Source organism: Stegodyphus dumicola, chromosome 2 (assembly GCF_044657685.1).
Source record: "Stegodyphus dumicola isolate Sdum_Otavi_A_Nest chromosome 2, ASM4465768v1".
Classification (NCBI taxonomy): Eukaryota; Metazoa; Arthropoda; class Arachnida; order Araneae; family Eresidae; genus Stegodyphus; species Stegodyphus dumicola.
The window spans coordinates 226,091,168-226,107,191 of record NC_140769.1 but is presented as its reverse complement, the minus strand read 5'-3'; the positions used below and the strand labels follow the sequence as shown (position 1 = coordinate 226,107,191).

The 16,024-nt window shown below is 33.8% G+C and overlaps 1 protein-coding gene across 4 annotated transcripts in view; it reads right to left on the bottom strand.

The window, feature by feature from the left end:
- LOC118191747 (protein kinase C and casein kinase substrate in neurons protein 1-like) overlaps positions 1 to 16,024 on the bottom strand; it is a 148,111-nt gene that overhangs the window by 58,081 nt on the left and 74,006 nt on the right. For all 4 annotated transcript variants that reach the window (XM_035362593.2, XM_035362591.2, XM_035362595.2 and 1 more), the window contains exons 2-3: positions 4,194 to 4,420; positions 3,703 to 3,902 (exon numbers count right to left, since the gene is read on the bottom strand). In XM_035362593.2, coding sequence (XP_035218484.1) covers positions 3,703 to 3,902; positions 4,194 to 4,407 — 414 coding nt within the window. In that variant the 5' untranslated portion in view covers positions 4,408 to 4,420. The remainder of the gene's footprint in view (positions 1 to 3,702; positions 3,903 to 4,193; positions 4,421 to 16,024) is intronic.

The following is a 16,024-nucleotide window of genomic DNA, read 5'->3' as shown; positions in this document are numbered from 1 at the left end:
GACACCTTTTGAGCCTAAAAGGGCACTGGGATTTGGCAGCATATCAGTTTCAATGTCTGAATCACTTTTCAAACTGTTGCCACAACATCACCCTGTATTACTTTTAAAGAAATTAAATAATGAAAAATCTGCATGAATGTATATGTGTTTCTAGCACTGCGAAGAAACGATGGTACCTAGGACCATCAAATTTTGAATAACATAGTCCTCTACCCAAACATATATATGCACTTGGAAATCTGAATTTTGAATTTTATATTTCATATTTTGTAAAACGTTAATGAATTTTTAAAAAACTCAACAATTTGATGCAAGGATTAAAACATTGTTATTTCCAGTGCACAAGACTGTATATCAGAAATTCTAAAAATATGCTGCTTTTAAATATTTTGTGATTTTGCTACTCAACTGAATTTTATGTGGCATAAGTGCGAAGAGCATGATAGTTAATTAGTAAATTTAATACACACAATATTAATAATAAAAAGACAAAAAAAAAAAAAAAAAAAAAAAAAGTTTTGCAAACCATTTTTCTACAAAAACTGTACATTGATAAACTAAGAAAAGACTGAAAAAAATAGAAAAATATATACCAACACGTAACACTTCAGGAATTCTTTATGCTACAGCTAAAATTTTTGTAACTTTGCTGTTGAAAAGGGTGATCTTTTTTAAAGTGACAATGTTTGGAGCACCCCGTAGTGCGATCTAATAGCCTAAATAGCAGCAAACTTGGTATTTACACTAATCAAGACATGGGAAAAAGGATTCCGTGGGAAACATTTTTAGTTCCAAAAATCGCCGCTAGGGCATTTTGTGGCGCTACTGTAGCTTTCAATAACAAGAATTAGCATGAAACACAGGTATCAAAGAAAAATGCAAATGTGCGATGACAGCGCCAGTAATTGGGGCTCTAAAAGCAAGTAGTAGACAGCTCCGAGAAATAATCTCAGCTGAAGTAAATGAGCTCCAGTGGACATGCCTCTCACGTTACCGGAACCTGCGTTACTGGTGAAGCTGTATTACACAAATCAATGTAATGCATCTGCAGCTCTTCGGGAATTTCGAACCAGAAAAAAATTACTTAAGGGACCTTTATCTCTAAACGGTCTTAAGAAAATGATTAAGAAGTTCGAGGAAACGGGGTTACTGACCATTCGCGCTGGGAGAGGACGTAAACCAGTATCAGAAGATGTAATAACTGATGTTTCAAATTCAATTGTCGAAGGATCGCAGGGAACCATTGCTGGTACTAGCAGCATCCGGGGTGTAGCTCGACAAATGGACATGAATTATTCCACGGTATGGAGAGTTTTGCGGCGCGTTATTGCATTTTACCCCTACAAAATCAGCCGCTTGCACGAACTGAAACCAAGTGATTATTATAAGCGAGTGACATTCACTCTATCGTTTCTTGCCAGGGTAGAAATTGATAATGCTTTCCCATGGCACATTCTGTGGGGAGATGAGTGCCATTTTTATTTCAATGGGTTCTTAAACACACAAAATAGCCAAATTTGCGTGCACGAAATCCCATTAAATTCCCCAAAAGTCACTGCTTGGTGTGGTTTCACAGCCGAATTCATAATTGGGCCATTCTTTTTTGAGACCATCACTCTGACAAGACCCCCAACGTGCACCATAAATGCAGAGAGGTACCACAAAATGCTGCAACGTTTGTTATTCCATAACTTCAGCAGAGAAACTGTCTCCAACAAACAATCTTTATGCAGGATGGTGCTCCGCCACACATTAGTAATGAAGTAAAGCAGCTGTTGCGCCAAAACTTCACTGATGATGGAGTCATACGTCGCAGTTTTCTAGCTGCATGGCCGCCTCGTTCCCTTGACCTCACGCCATGCGATTTTTGGCTCTGGGGTTATTTGAAATCTCAAGTTTATGTTGGTGGAGTATCAAATTTGCCTATTCTAAAGAACAACATAACAAAGACAGTGTACAATATTCCTCGTGATATGTTACATACGGCTGTGGAGAACATTGTGCTCAGAATGCATGGTGTTATTTCTAAGAATGATGCTCACATTAAATGTGGTCTAATTCCTCATCGGGGAAGTTAATGCAGTAAATAAACATTAATAATTTAACTGTATGATTGTATGTCTTGATTAGTCTAAATACCAAGCTTGGTGCCATTTTGGCTATTAGATCACGCTACAGGGCGCTCCAAACACTGTCACTTTAAAAAAGATCACCATGTACATGGCATAACTGTTAAGAAATTGATGCTTCATAATAAAACCAAAAAGACAAAAAGAAATGGGCTAAGAGTGAACACAACAGCATTCTGATAGACTGTGAGCTCAGCGAAGGCACAGAAAAACCTTAAGAAGCTCTTTTGGGTGACCATTAAAATCTTAAACCTCTCACATTTTTAAAAATTTATAACTGTTGTTCATTTTTTTAATCATGGACCAAGCTGCCAGTAACTTAAATGATGTAACAGTGAGGAATTGCTTACATAAAACACTTTTATCTTCAAAAAAAAAAAAAAAATTAACACTAAGATTAGTGTGAAAATGGGTAAAATGAAAGATGTGAGCATCTTTGAATAAGCATAAGTGTACAAAGATTTGCTTCCAACATCTCTGAAATGGCTAACTTTTCTCATGCAACAGTATCTTAGACATAAAGAACATAGCAGTTAGGAGGGGGCAAAAATTCAGGCAGTAAGAATAATTCTGGAGAACAAACAAAAGCAGTGCAAAATGGCTGATGCAGAAGTACCTGTAACAATAGACCACCACCAATGTGACAATGCAAAATACCACAGACTTTGCAATAGAAGATTTAACAGCAAGAGACCATCAAGAATGCCTGGCTATCATTGATTAACAGCAAATCATGGTTGCTGTGTGCTCAAATACATCAATATTGAACTCATGATGATCAGAAAAAAGTTGGTGACAAAGCTTGACACTAGTGAATATAAAATATTTTTCTGAAGGTATAATGGAGCCTTTGATATGCCTTTAAACAGGTTTTAGCACCACAATTTACCTAAACATCATTGCCGATTATGTACATTTATTCATGCTTCCTGATGAGGATGGTTGTTTTCAGCAGGACAACGTGCCTTGTCACTATGCCCAGTTAATCTCAAATTGATTTGAAGGGCATGATCAGAGTTCAAACTAATTCCATGGCTAGATCATTCCCCTGATCTCAATCACATTCAGAATTTGTGATGCAAAGAGGAAAGATCACTTTAAAACCCGAAAAAAAAAATCATTACCCAATCTGAATGAAATTAGAACTGCTGTTATGTCAGAATGAGAATTCCTCAAAAACGATATCAGCATTTTGTAAAGTCCGTGCTCAGAAGCAATCAAACATCAGATGCAATCAAAGCTAAAGATGGATCAATATGCTATTTGGGGCTCTTTCTTAATTTTTGCCTCTCAGTGTATATATTGATTATGACTTTTTTTAAAGTAACACTACTAAAAGGCCTGAAGGACATAGCTGAAATTTATCAGAACGCTATTTAAAAACTTGCTTTTTTTTAATAAAACAATTTAAAAACTGTATTAGATTAAAATGATGAATTAAATCTTAAATTAAAGCAAATCCAATTTAATTGCTTAAAACAACTGAAGATTGTGTGATAAATTTAAACAGGGTAACATAAAATTTGCTTACCAACAAACTAAAATTATTTTGAATTCACAAAAAGAACATTACCTTTTTAAAATTATCATCCATTTCTTTTTTTTCTTTGATATGAATCATAGATTTGTGAAAATTATCTTTCTGCCACTGTTTAATTTGTGTTACAACATCATTTAATAGCTGGTCTTTTATACGTAGGTGCATATCACATCTTCTTTCAGCTTCTATTAGCACAGCTTTCCAAGCAGCTTCTGTCGTACCATATTCAGGACCTAATTTAAAAACTCATATGAAATACACTAAAATAATTTATAATAAATATCATAAGTCATTTTGATACTCTAAAATGAAATTTAGCATATCCAAATGAAAATTATGATGTTACACAGAAATACTTTTAGGAAGTAGTGAAAGTACAAGAATGCAGTGATAAGCAAAAATGTGAATTTAAAAAAAAGTGAATTTTCTGACTATTAAAAGACACTTCTTATGCATGTAAGAAGTAAATAAAAATAAAGTATGCTTGACAAGTTTAACAGAACAGCATGCATTTAAACACTTACCTTTTTCTATTATTTCGTTCCATTTCTTTGACCAATTTCTTAAACTCTTAGCATATGTTTTTTCAATTTCACTTCTTTCTTGAATTAAGAGTATAAGATCATTACATAATCGAAAACTGTCTTCTATCCTTTTAGTTGTGCGTTTGTAATTTCCAGGTTCCCAGAAACTGTCACTTCCAACTATAAGCATTGCATCATCACTGTGGTGTGACATTGTGTTTTGTTAACTGAAATAGAAAGGAAATATAAATGAACATGCACATCATTAAATGTAAGGAGTTTTCTTTAAATTCAATGATATAATTTATCTGAAAACAGAGTAATATTTTGTAATTTCGTTTCTAATCTTTAACACCTTTAAAGATAGTATATAATTAAAAAACTTGCTACTAATAATCTGCTGCTAAATGATGGTATCATCTGAAAGTTAATCTAAGTGTCAGTGCATGCTGATGTAAAAGTTTCCAAGCTTGTCTAGTTCTGATAAAGTTTTGGATAACTAGCCTGGTAATGAATGTGTTAAAAGTATTGATATTTTTTTTTTTAAATCAGAGGTCATCAAACAGGATCTACAAACAAATAATGAAACATAAGAATGAAATTTTTGAGATTTGAATTCTTTGCTCAGAATCAGATGATTCTATTAAACACTGCTTTTTTGTCCAACTCTACTGAACACTGCTATTTTGTTCAATTTACTGAACACTGCTATTTTGTCCTTGCTTTTCCAATACAGAGCCTCTTATATTGAATAACACTTCATACTCAGAAACTGAAATTGTTGTTTTGTGACTATGGTTGCTTTTATCACTATGGTTATGGCAGTTTCCCCTTCTTCATTTAAAGAGAACCTCTTTAAGCAGCTAACTTTTTAGTACTGAGAATGGCCAGAATAACCTGATACTAATTGTGAGCTATTGTGTGACATTGCTATGACTGTGACATTCTAGTGCTGTCCTATCAACATCAGATAGTGTCATGAATGCTACAGGAGCAGCATGAGGATGAGCATTATTCTGAAACAAAAAGTAATTCTATATATATATATATATATATATATACTATATAAAGAGAAAAATAATTTATAATACACTTTCATGGAAACAAGAGATTAAATAATTCCTTTTCAAAATTCATCTACAATTTTATGTCATAAATACTAACAACATGGCTGCATGCACACATAATGAAATCAAATAATTGAGTTACACTGCCAAAAGTATAAGGCATTATCTTTATATATTTAGCAACCCCCCTCATACTCTTTTATTAGCTGCAATATGAAATTGTAGATGAATTTTGTAAAGATAATTTTAATCTCTTATTCCTATTAAATTATGTTACAAACTAATTTTTGTCCTTTCAGCTTATTAATGATTTTATAAGTTTTAAATAAAAATTTACTTCATTAAAACTTATTTTCATTTTTAAAATTTTCAATTCTATTTTAAAACACAGAAAATTATTAAACTCATTTTCATTAAAATGGGATTCAATTGCAAACCCTTCTTAGTTACCAAAACATATACTGAAGTCTCCTAAGACAGACAAACTAGTTATACATTAACCTGTTACATTTAAAACAAAGAGCTTCTCAGCTTGAATACCATTAGAGTTAATCTAAAAAATATAAAAATGTGGCTATACTTCAACTTCAAAAAACAATAAAAGAAAAAAATTAAAATTTCAAAATTTATTGCAAATTAAACTTATAAAAATAAAAAATAGATAATTTCATTATTAAAAAGAACCAGAATATCTATAAAAAAAAACTTGAAAATACACCACCATCAATTAAATTTCTTTCGGAAAACTATCAGAATTTAAAATAACAGATAAATCTGGTTTCACAGCTACAAACAGAAAAATCCAAATATAAATGAATTGCCCAAGACTGTTGATAAAATTCTTTAAACTAAAACAATTTATAAACTAGAAAATGATATAAATATGCAATGAAATATTAAAATTATATACTCACAATCAATATTGCAATAACTTTTATGAATATTTTTGTTTATTTGTTTATATTTCACTGTATACTAGTTCCTGTGTATTTTATAATCATAGCTACTTAATTCCTTTTTTGAAGTAATCATAATTTTGAAAAAAATTATGCTGGAATTTCAATACTAGTTCAATACACCAGAGAACCTGGTTATTTGATGAACTTGAATCACATAACAATACGCGAAGTCCTACAAAGTTATATTTAATGCCTGAGCATATGAAATAATTTCTTCCGAATTCGATGTTGGATGCTATTTAAATTGCGAGGAGGGGCGGGAAAATGACAGTCGCGGTTTAAGTTGATTCTTTTTTTTTTTTTTTTTTCACTGTCTTTTCAATTTCAGAGATGTGTATTTCTGAGATTGCAGAATTTGTACTTAAGATCGATTACTTGTACCAACACGCTAAATATGTAACAAGATCAATATTATTTATTGAAATATGAAAATGTTCCACAACATGGCACTGTAGCAAAAGCCATTACAGTACAAAGTCCGTAATCCGGACGTCCATTATCCTGAATGATCTATAATCCGGACCTCAAAGCCACAAACTTTTGTATGCTTTACGCATACGCGTAATGCGTTTACGCATGCGCGTTTCCGATAGTGAAGAAAGTGACAGAGAAGTTAGTGAAAACGAAAAAATTTCGATTGACAAGTTAGTCGGTATTCTCGATACAACAATTACAGGACTTGAACAGTGAAACTTTGTAACTGAACAAGAAATTATGTCTGTTTATAGAATTAAAGAGAAAGTATTAGCACAAAAAACGAAGCAACTTAAACAACTTACATTGAAAGGAATGTTTAATAATGTAAACAAATAAATATTAAGCTTTTTTTTTTTTTTTGTAAATTTTGATACCCTTTAAATCATAATTGCTCTTTATTTCATAAATTACGGTTTCATATTTTAATTGTATAATTTCTGCATGCCATCTTACCAGATTTAAATTGATGATCTATAATCCGGAAAAAAACCTAATCCGGAAACGCCGAAGTCCCGACGAGTCTGGATTACGGACTTTGTATAGTACTTATTTAAGATATTGAATGTTTACCTACTGTTCATGCGTGTTTTATTTTCTGATATACAGTTGCACCATAACTTCGTAAATCACCAAATTTTTCACAGAAGTTGCGTTTCCTAAGGGTGAAATGAAAATGTGCTTCCAAGATTCGGAATAAATGTTTTTAATTTTTTGTTTAATCTGCAAGTGTTATTCTGTCACGATAAGTAAACCCTGAATAATAAAAATAAATAATAATCAATATAATATTACAAAAGTAAGTGCATAATATGCGTGCTCGCTAAAACTGGTAGCCCTCTAATGCTCCATCCATGAAGAATCCATTCCCGTTTTTACCTAAAGGGTGTGCTTTTGAAGATATAAGGGTTGAAAGTTTCGCCCTCTAGAAATTTCTAGAACAGTCCTGAACATTCGAGAGCATTCTACAACATTAGAACATCCCATATCATTGTGGAACATTCCAGAACACTCTCGAATGTTGTGGATATTGTGGACCATTTGAAGCCTTTTTTTGTATAAGTGGAGCTACCCATTGGTAGGGTTATAAAAAGCATGATCCATCGTGGGTTCGTACTTCAGTTTCTTATCAGTGAAGTATACAATGAGTGAATAAAAACAGTGAAGTGTGAGTGAATAAAAACAGTGACGTGTGAGTGAATAAAAACAGTGAAGTGTGAGTAATCAAAGTGATACAGTGGAAAATAAATAATGTAAAGTGTATTTCTTAATAAAAAGTTGATTTGATTTATATTTTATAGCATGCCAAACGTAAAAGAGAAAGAGATCTTGCCAATTCTGAAGCAAAATGGCGAAAACAAAAAGAACAGAGAAAAAACGAAACAGTCGAAGAGGGCGGAGCATATACGTTCCCAACGAAGGAGAATGAGCACCATGAGAAGTAGGGAAATAGAAGAACAACGAAATAAACGAATTGAAGAGTAAGAATTACAATATTGTAATAAAAGCCGCCCACGAACGAACGAAAGCCACCCATGAAAATGTCACCTTACGAGAAGCGCGGACGAAACCAAGAAAACAGTACAACCTAACACAAAAATGAAGTATTCCACTATTGATAAACACTTCCAGTTATCCCCAAGTTACCACCAGCAAATGAAATCAATGCATACTTAAAAAAATCACATCTCTGGCCACACAAACAAATACTGCGACTAATGAAAAAATATGACAGCTTTTTAAACTATCAAAAGACGAAACAACAGCATATTTTGCTCAAAAACTTTTACAAATAGGCGAAGGTACATATCCTAACGACCAGACGACCAGCCTAGTTAAACTCAATAGTGATTTCTGCAATATAGATTGAAAACGAACTCATCGACTAAATTTATCCAAACATTCGTCACACCTTATACCAATCCGGAGCGTCTATTTTAAAGGGCAGTTTTGCAACTAAATATTGTCGACGATATCATCTTTATTATAAAAAAGAAAATTCCCGGTGAAGAGAGGATACACAAATTGATTGATACGATGGTAACAGTTGAAAAAACTTAACTTCTCTACAGAATTTTAAAACTCTTTGCAAGTACACTGCCTTCGACTGAAAATTGGATATCCGATGATACCACTCAGAAATCTCAACTCACCCAAATTATGTAATGGAACAAAGATGGTCGTCAAACAGTTATCGAATAACATAATTGAACCTGAACTTACGATTGGAAAGCAGAAAGGACGCACAGTATTTATCCCCAGACTACTACTAATATCTACTGAAATGCCATTCTAATTTAAAAGACTGCAATTTCCAACCAAATTAGCCTATGGTTTTACAATTAACAAAGTGCAAGGACAAACTTTAAAACATTGCAGCATCAACCTCGAAGACTCCTTTTCTCACGGTCAGCTATACGTAGATTGCTCTTGATATCATCTTTGAAGATGCCTTCTTTAAAGCGATCGCCTCAAAACCAAAGCACGTATCTGATCCAATGTTATGTTTTACACATGCCATGTTGTCATCGCCTTTCTGACTGAAGTTTTTCACGGAGAAGGAAGTGCGCACTTCTTATTTTACTTCGAAGTGCATGTAGCTCTTCATTTTAAAATTCAATTGGCGTAACGGAAATCGAATCTCAAAACCATTCTAAAATTCGAAAGCATTTTATAAAATGAATTCAAATGTAGTTCACAAAAAATGGTATTGGTTGGTCTCTCGTAACTACGACTAGGACAAAAAGAAACTAGCAATGTCATCGACTGCAACTACAAGAAGATTAATTAGCAATGCTATCACCTGTAATTCTACAGCTAGTTTTTTTTTTTTTTTTTTTTTTCTTACACTTACTGCAAGATAAAACTTGACGAATCTTACACGTTTTGAAATACTACTAAAAAATATCAAATATTTCAAAAAAGTTATTAAATGTCAGGTCCGATGCCATAAAAATCCATGTTAAACATGTACAAATCCTCTCAACGATTACGTTAAGCATATACAAATTAAGTTAAGCATACACGGCCCTGTTAAACATATATAAATACTTGACGGTAAGAGGGCGAAGATAAGAAGATTCTCTTTAAAGATATAGAAATTAATACGTCCCTGTTAAGTATATCGTTGTAATGAATGTTTTCCGCCAAAAAACGTTCTTAATAAAGTTAGGGGGAATAAAAAACATGAAAGCAGTTCCTTTATTGCGGGTAGCAATCACGACCCAAATCTAGGACTTTCTACCAGCGTTTTGGACCCAGAAACTTGGTGGTTAGAGTCTAAAAACAAATCAACCTCATTTCGTCCGAAGAAGCGATATCGGGCCTATATGGTGGGAATAGCAAAAGATCCCTTTCGAGTCCGTACAGAGTCCAGCCGGTGAATGCAGACACATGTGGTCTTGCATTTTCTTGATGGAACATTACCTTTTTGCGCCGGAACTCAGTTCGACGTTTTTCCTTGATAGCAACATCAACATAGACTAGAATCTCGCTGTACACCTTACTGTCGAGACTTTTACCTTTTTCCAGATATTCTTCGAGGATAATACTACGGCAATCCCACCAGATACAAAGCAAGATTTTTATTAGTCAAATTGCGCTTTGCAAAGCTGCAGACGGGCTCACCGGGAGCAGACAACCCCCTTTTCGACCTGTGTTGTTGAAGTAAATCCACTTTTCATGACAAGTGATTTAGAATTTTATTCATACGTTGATATTCGAGCAGATTAGTGCAGTCCCGAACACGCCTGTCCTATCTGCTTGAGTTAGCTCATGCGGCACCTAGCCATTGAACTTTGTACGTCAATTTTATGAGATACATAACGCGACTCGAATGGCTGCATACTGATTATTTTCCAGAAGTCCCCGCAGGCGAGCTTCATCAACACCAGTAGGCTGGCCATAGCGCTCTGCTTCTTGAATGTTGTAGTCCTTATTTTTGAATTTTTCGGTACCATACCTTCACAGGTCATATGAAAGAACATTAGTATCTAAAACTGTACACATGATTTGGTGACATTCTGTAACAGACGTTTCGCAACAGAACTGGAAGTAAATGATAGTTCAAATCTGGTAACCTGATAGACACCTTGTATTTAAATGATAACGATATTTTTTTACAGATTTCACAACACAGTGCTCTAAACCAAATCCTTTTCAAACGCCAAAAATCGTTTGACAAAATATGATTAAACACGCCAGTGCGAACTGTCTGTGCAGACGATATTTGCGGTGGCGGGAAACTTTCCTTAAACCCCGATATATACAAATCCTTGAAGGTAAGAAGGATGAAGATGAGAAGTCTCTCTTTAAACATATACAAATCCTTGAAGGTATGGGAGTGAAGATGAGAAGATTATCTTTAAGAACCCTTGAAGACAAACCTTGTGAATGAAAGTTTCCAATTCCACTAGATAAATGCAATCAGATTTTCTGCATATTAGAATGGTTCATTACTAATATAATTCGACTGTATTATTAAATTTAATCAAAGAACATCAGAGTTACCTGCCAACCTCCTTCCCAGTCCCCTTTCATGAAAACTTTTTCAATTTTTTTATTTATAAAAAAAAATTAAGAAATACTATATAAAAGTAAACGAATTACCTCGTGCTTTTCATTGGCAGAATGTTGTGGAAAGTGGTACAAATTTCCCAAAAATTTCTACCTAAAATTCATGCCAGATTTATTTAATTCAGTCATTTTGTTTTCTGCATTAATTTTTCGATTGCTTGGTTAAGGGAAAACTCACACTTCAATTCTGGTCAAAATACTTTTTCTGCGTTGCCGAATGGATAACTGATCTACAACTAAAGCGCTCATCTTAAATTAGGTAACAAATAAAAGAATTTTTTAAAATTACATTTTTTTACAAATAATTAGTGGAGATATAAAAAATGTTATAAATTCAAGTAGGATTTGCACTTCTAATGACGTCCGTTTCCTGTAAAATGTAGAACCTCTTATACAAGAGAACATAACAGAAATAAAAATATTCAGTTAATTTTCTGTGGTATATTAATTCTTTACATTTTAATAAATTCAGTAAACCTTAAATATATTATTCAGTTTTCAACAGGTATCAGTTTTGCTGGCTATAATAAGCCTTTTTGTCCTGACTGCAAGAATGCAGATAGCCCTCATGTACTTAGCCATACACTGACCTAACCCGAGTGGAAAAAGTATTAGAAATACTGACTTACGGTACATGATGCGAAGAATTGAACAGATTAATAAAACACGACGGATCATAGATCCGCCAAATTTTGAACAAATGTTTCACCTGATCATGTGCACCTCGAAGCCCGAATTTTGAATTCCGAATTTGCTTTTTATTTATTTCATATTTTGTACTAATTTCATGAATTTTTTATTAACATACTCAATTAATTAAAAACTGAACAGTGGCAACAGTGTTCAGAATGAAACATTTTTATTTCCAGCGCGCCAGACTGTTGTCATTTGATAAAATGTAAGATATTTATCTTTCAATTTTAACTAACGAATTCAGCAGTTTCAAAGCACAGCATTACCACTCCTTGAAATAAATACTTTTAGCTTCCACGCATAAAAGTGTTGACATTCAGTAAAGCTCAAGATTTAATTTATAATTTTAATCTCTCTGTTACTGAATAGCAGCAGCTAACCGCCCATAATAGTAGCAAGCCTAATTATAATGTATTATGCATAATGTATTATGCACCCACTGAACTTATTAATGTTAAAGCACTGAAGGGCTATTGTTTTCGTTTTGCAATTTTGCGTTGAATTACTATACATGTCCGTTTCACTTTTCAAACTGTTGCCACCAAATGTTAGAGCCCTGCATTATATTTGAAAAAATTGAATAATGAAAAATCTGCATAAATGTATGTATATTTCTTGCATTGTGATAAAACAACGGAGCATAAAGACATCGAATTTTTAATGACGTAATCCTCCTACGAATATGGGCATGTGGAAGACCAAATTTGAAATTTGGAATTTGTTTTATTATCGATTTCATATTTTGTAAAACTTTAATGAATTTTTGATTCAAGGATTTCAAAGCGAGCAATGGCAAAACTCTTACAGGGGGAGGGGGAACCCTTTTTATCTCCAGCGCGCGGAACTGTGTATCAGAAATTCTAAAGATATGCTCATTTTAAAATTATTTTGCGACATTGCTATTAAATTGAATTTCATGGCTTCAGTGCAAAGACATAATATTTAATAAATAAAAGTAACACACAAAACGTTAAAAAAACGCCCCTTTGGCCGTAATTTAAAATCTGAAACCTTTCAGATTTTTTGTTCTGCATATTTTAAATTTCCTTTGTGATAGATCATCAACAGCACCTTGAGTAACTTTTAATCATGTTCCTAAATTTTTAAAAATTCCGAATTGTATACATAGAATGAGCTGTCAGTTGCAAAATAAATGCGATCGATTTCATGCATCTCAAACAGCAGCCTTTAACGCTTAACACTGATCGTTTATATTTTATCAACTGCACAACAGGAATGGAAGAATTAAATATAAACATTCCAGGAATGTGAGGACCCATTTAAAGAATAGTACGCTATTCTTTAAATGCACACAAAACCGATAATAGCTTGATAAAATTTATTTTACCAAAGAAACACTTCACAATTCTGGAACTTTCCACAGAAATAATTGTACAGCTCTTCATAGTATCACATAGTACAATCAGTAATTACACTTCAAACGAATAAGAACGTCAACGAAAACCAACGAGATGCTATATAAAGCAATGTAAAGCGCATCTAAAGAGGATTGCTATTAATGCCAGCAAGTCTCAATTATTAATGATAAGGAGGAAAAATACACACTTGACTATTAATAGCAAGCTCTTCTTATTCTCTGAAGAGATTCCTAGAGTTAGTAAGGCGAAATATTTAGGAGTAATGCTAAATGAAAGATTAAAATGGGGAGATCATATAACAGAGGTCAGAAGAAAAATTTTCACTGTTGTAAATAGTCTCATGCCTATATTGGGTAATTATTCTAGCTTAGACCTCAGGAAAAAGAGCACAGCACGGCAATTAGGCCATTGATGACTTATGCGTCGCCGGCCTGGTGCACGGCTACCAAGGAGGATATAAAAAGACTTCAAATCATGCAAAACAAAGTCTTAAGGCTTATCACCCATGCTCACTTTTTTGTGAGCAATGCTACACTGCATTGTGACTTAAAACTGGACACTCTAGAAGAGCACCAGAATAACATCAACAGGAAATTCTTCACGAAAGCTCTGAACTGTGACCATATGAGAAATTTTGATATCTTTACCTATGAAATATTGAATGAGGACGCCAAACTGCGCCCACTTGCGGTCCACCTTATCAGGGACCCCCAACGTTCCCACCTAGTGCCCACCTGTAAATAATGTACCTAACGTGTTTATTAGCATTCTTAATTTTGTATCTTACTCATTTATTGTACTGTGTATTTCTTAAATTCTCTAGTTGTATTCACATTCTACACTCATTTTATGACTTCCACTTAGTCACGCCTTTACCGGGCCGGTTACTTGCTAATGAGCTCTTGCGTTGCTGGTCTTCCTATTCTTTATCCGTCTTTGCTCCTCCTTACGGCGGACATTATGTGAAGATAGTTCTATGTTATTGTGCCCATTTGGCATAAATTTGATTGAGCCAGATAAACTACTGATCTCACTGGTATTCTGGCTATAAGTTATCAGTCAGTCAGTCAGTCATCTAAAGAGCGAAAGTTCACACGGAGGTATATCCACGCTCTGAACAACTACTCCTCAGAAACTGATGCTCTCCCTGGTCTTATATAGTTCTCTCCAAGCGAAATCGCTAGTACCTTTCATTTCTCGAAATTGCTGGAGAGCATACAAGAGCCGGATACGGTTACAGTTATATATTGGATCAATTACGGTGCCATTACACAGGGCCAGACCAAAATGTCGCCAAGTGTGGCGGCCAAATTTGACGATAAAAATTAGTGCCAAAACCATCGCGCCAATTTAGCGAGATACACATTTACTCAATGTTAAACAGACTTGTTCCTGCATTCTTTTTTTTTCCGGCAAAGCTCCGCTTCTTTAGATTTTCATGTTATATTTTACAAAAAATACTACGATTTCACTATAATTATTTACATATGTACAAAATCCGTCACAATATTTTACAAAAATATAACTACTTGAAGACAAATTTCTTAATGTGTGTAATGTCTGAAATATTTGAAGTTGATCCAGAATTTAGACTAAACATTCTAATTATCGTCTTAATGAATTTGATGGTCTCTGTCGGGTTACAGAGGGATCGTCTATGAGAAGAATATTATAACTATCAATACCAACGCTAATTTATGTTCCCAGAAATTCCAGTCATTTTTAGAAGACGTCGTCCGTTTTCTGTCACTGCGATGTGATGGTTCATTGTATTTACTGGTATTGCTGATAATTACCCAATAGCTAGGGGATTAAAAATTTACTATTAACTGGATAAAACAAATATTAAATTTAACGCACTCTCTTACTTAAGAACACAAACATGCACTGTCCAGTTACAAACTAAGTAGTGTAAGAAGAGAGAGAGTAATACTATTGGCCCACAAAATACTTCGTTTTTGTTTTGTCTCTTTCCAACGAAATGTTTTTCTCACGCATACGGCTCATTCAGCACTCCGTTCGCGTGTCGAGAAAGAAGAACAAGAGTAGGGGAATTGGATGACTGCTCATATAGGGAAAAAAATTCCTTTTAGGAGAAAGAAAGTAGAGGTGTCCCAATGATTCTGGCTGGGAATCAAAACAAAAAGTTGCCCAGGAAACGCACGTGCCAATATAATGGCCAAAATTCTTCTCTTCTTTTTTATAACTCAGTCAGTCTTTCTTTTCTTCTTCAGTGGTTTAGGAGAATAGGAAATAATGGAGTATGAAAATGATCTGGATGCAAAAAAGAAATAAAATAAGTGTTTCTTCCTTTAACTGCAATAAAAGGGAATATTGCCAAATTATAATGGACAGTTCTATTCGTCTAAATAATATGATAATATATATATAGATACTCAGTTGTCATGCCGTCCATTTAAGAAACTGGGGACTATAACAGCTAACATGTAAGGCATATAGAGACGAAGTTAATAAAAGGAATAAATCTGGAATAATTTGATCGAAATTGACAAAGAAAAATAGCCTGGAACAGAATTATCGACAAACTTACTCTGTGATTAAAGAGTATATGAGGAGAAATTTAGATGTGTCATATACCTCGAGGAGCATTTTACTATAAGGTATTTTCTCCCTCCTTTCCGCATGCCTTCGTGTTGTAATTGAAAGCATATTCGACACATATT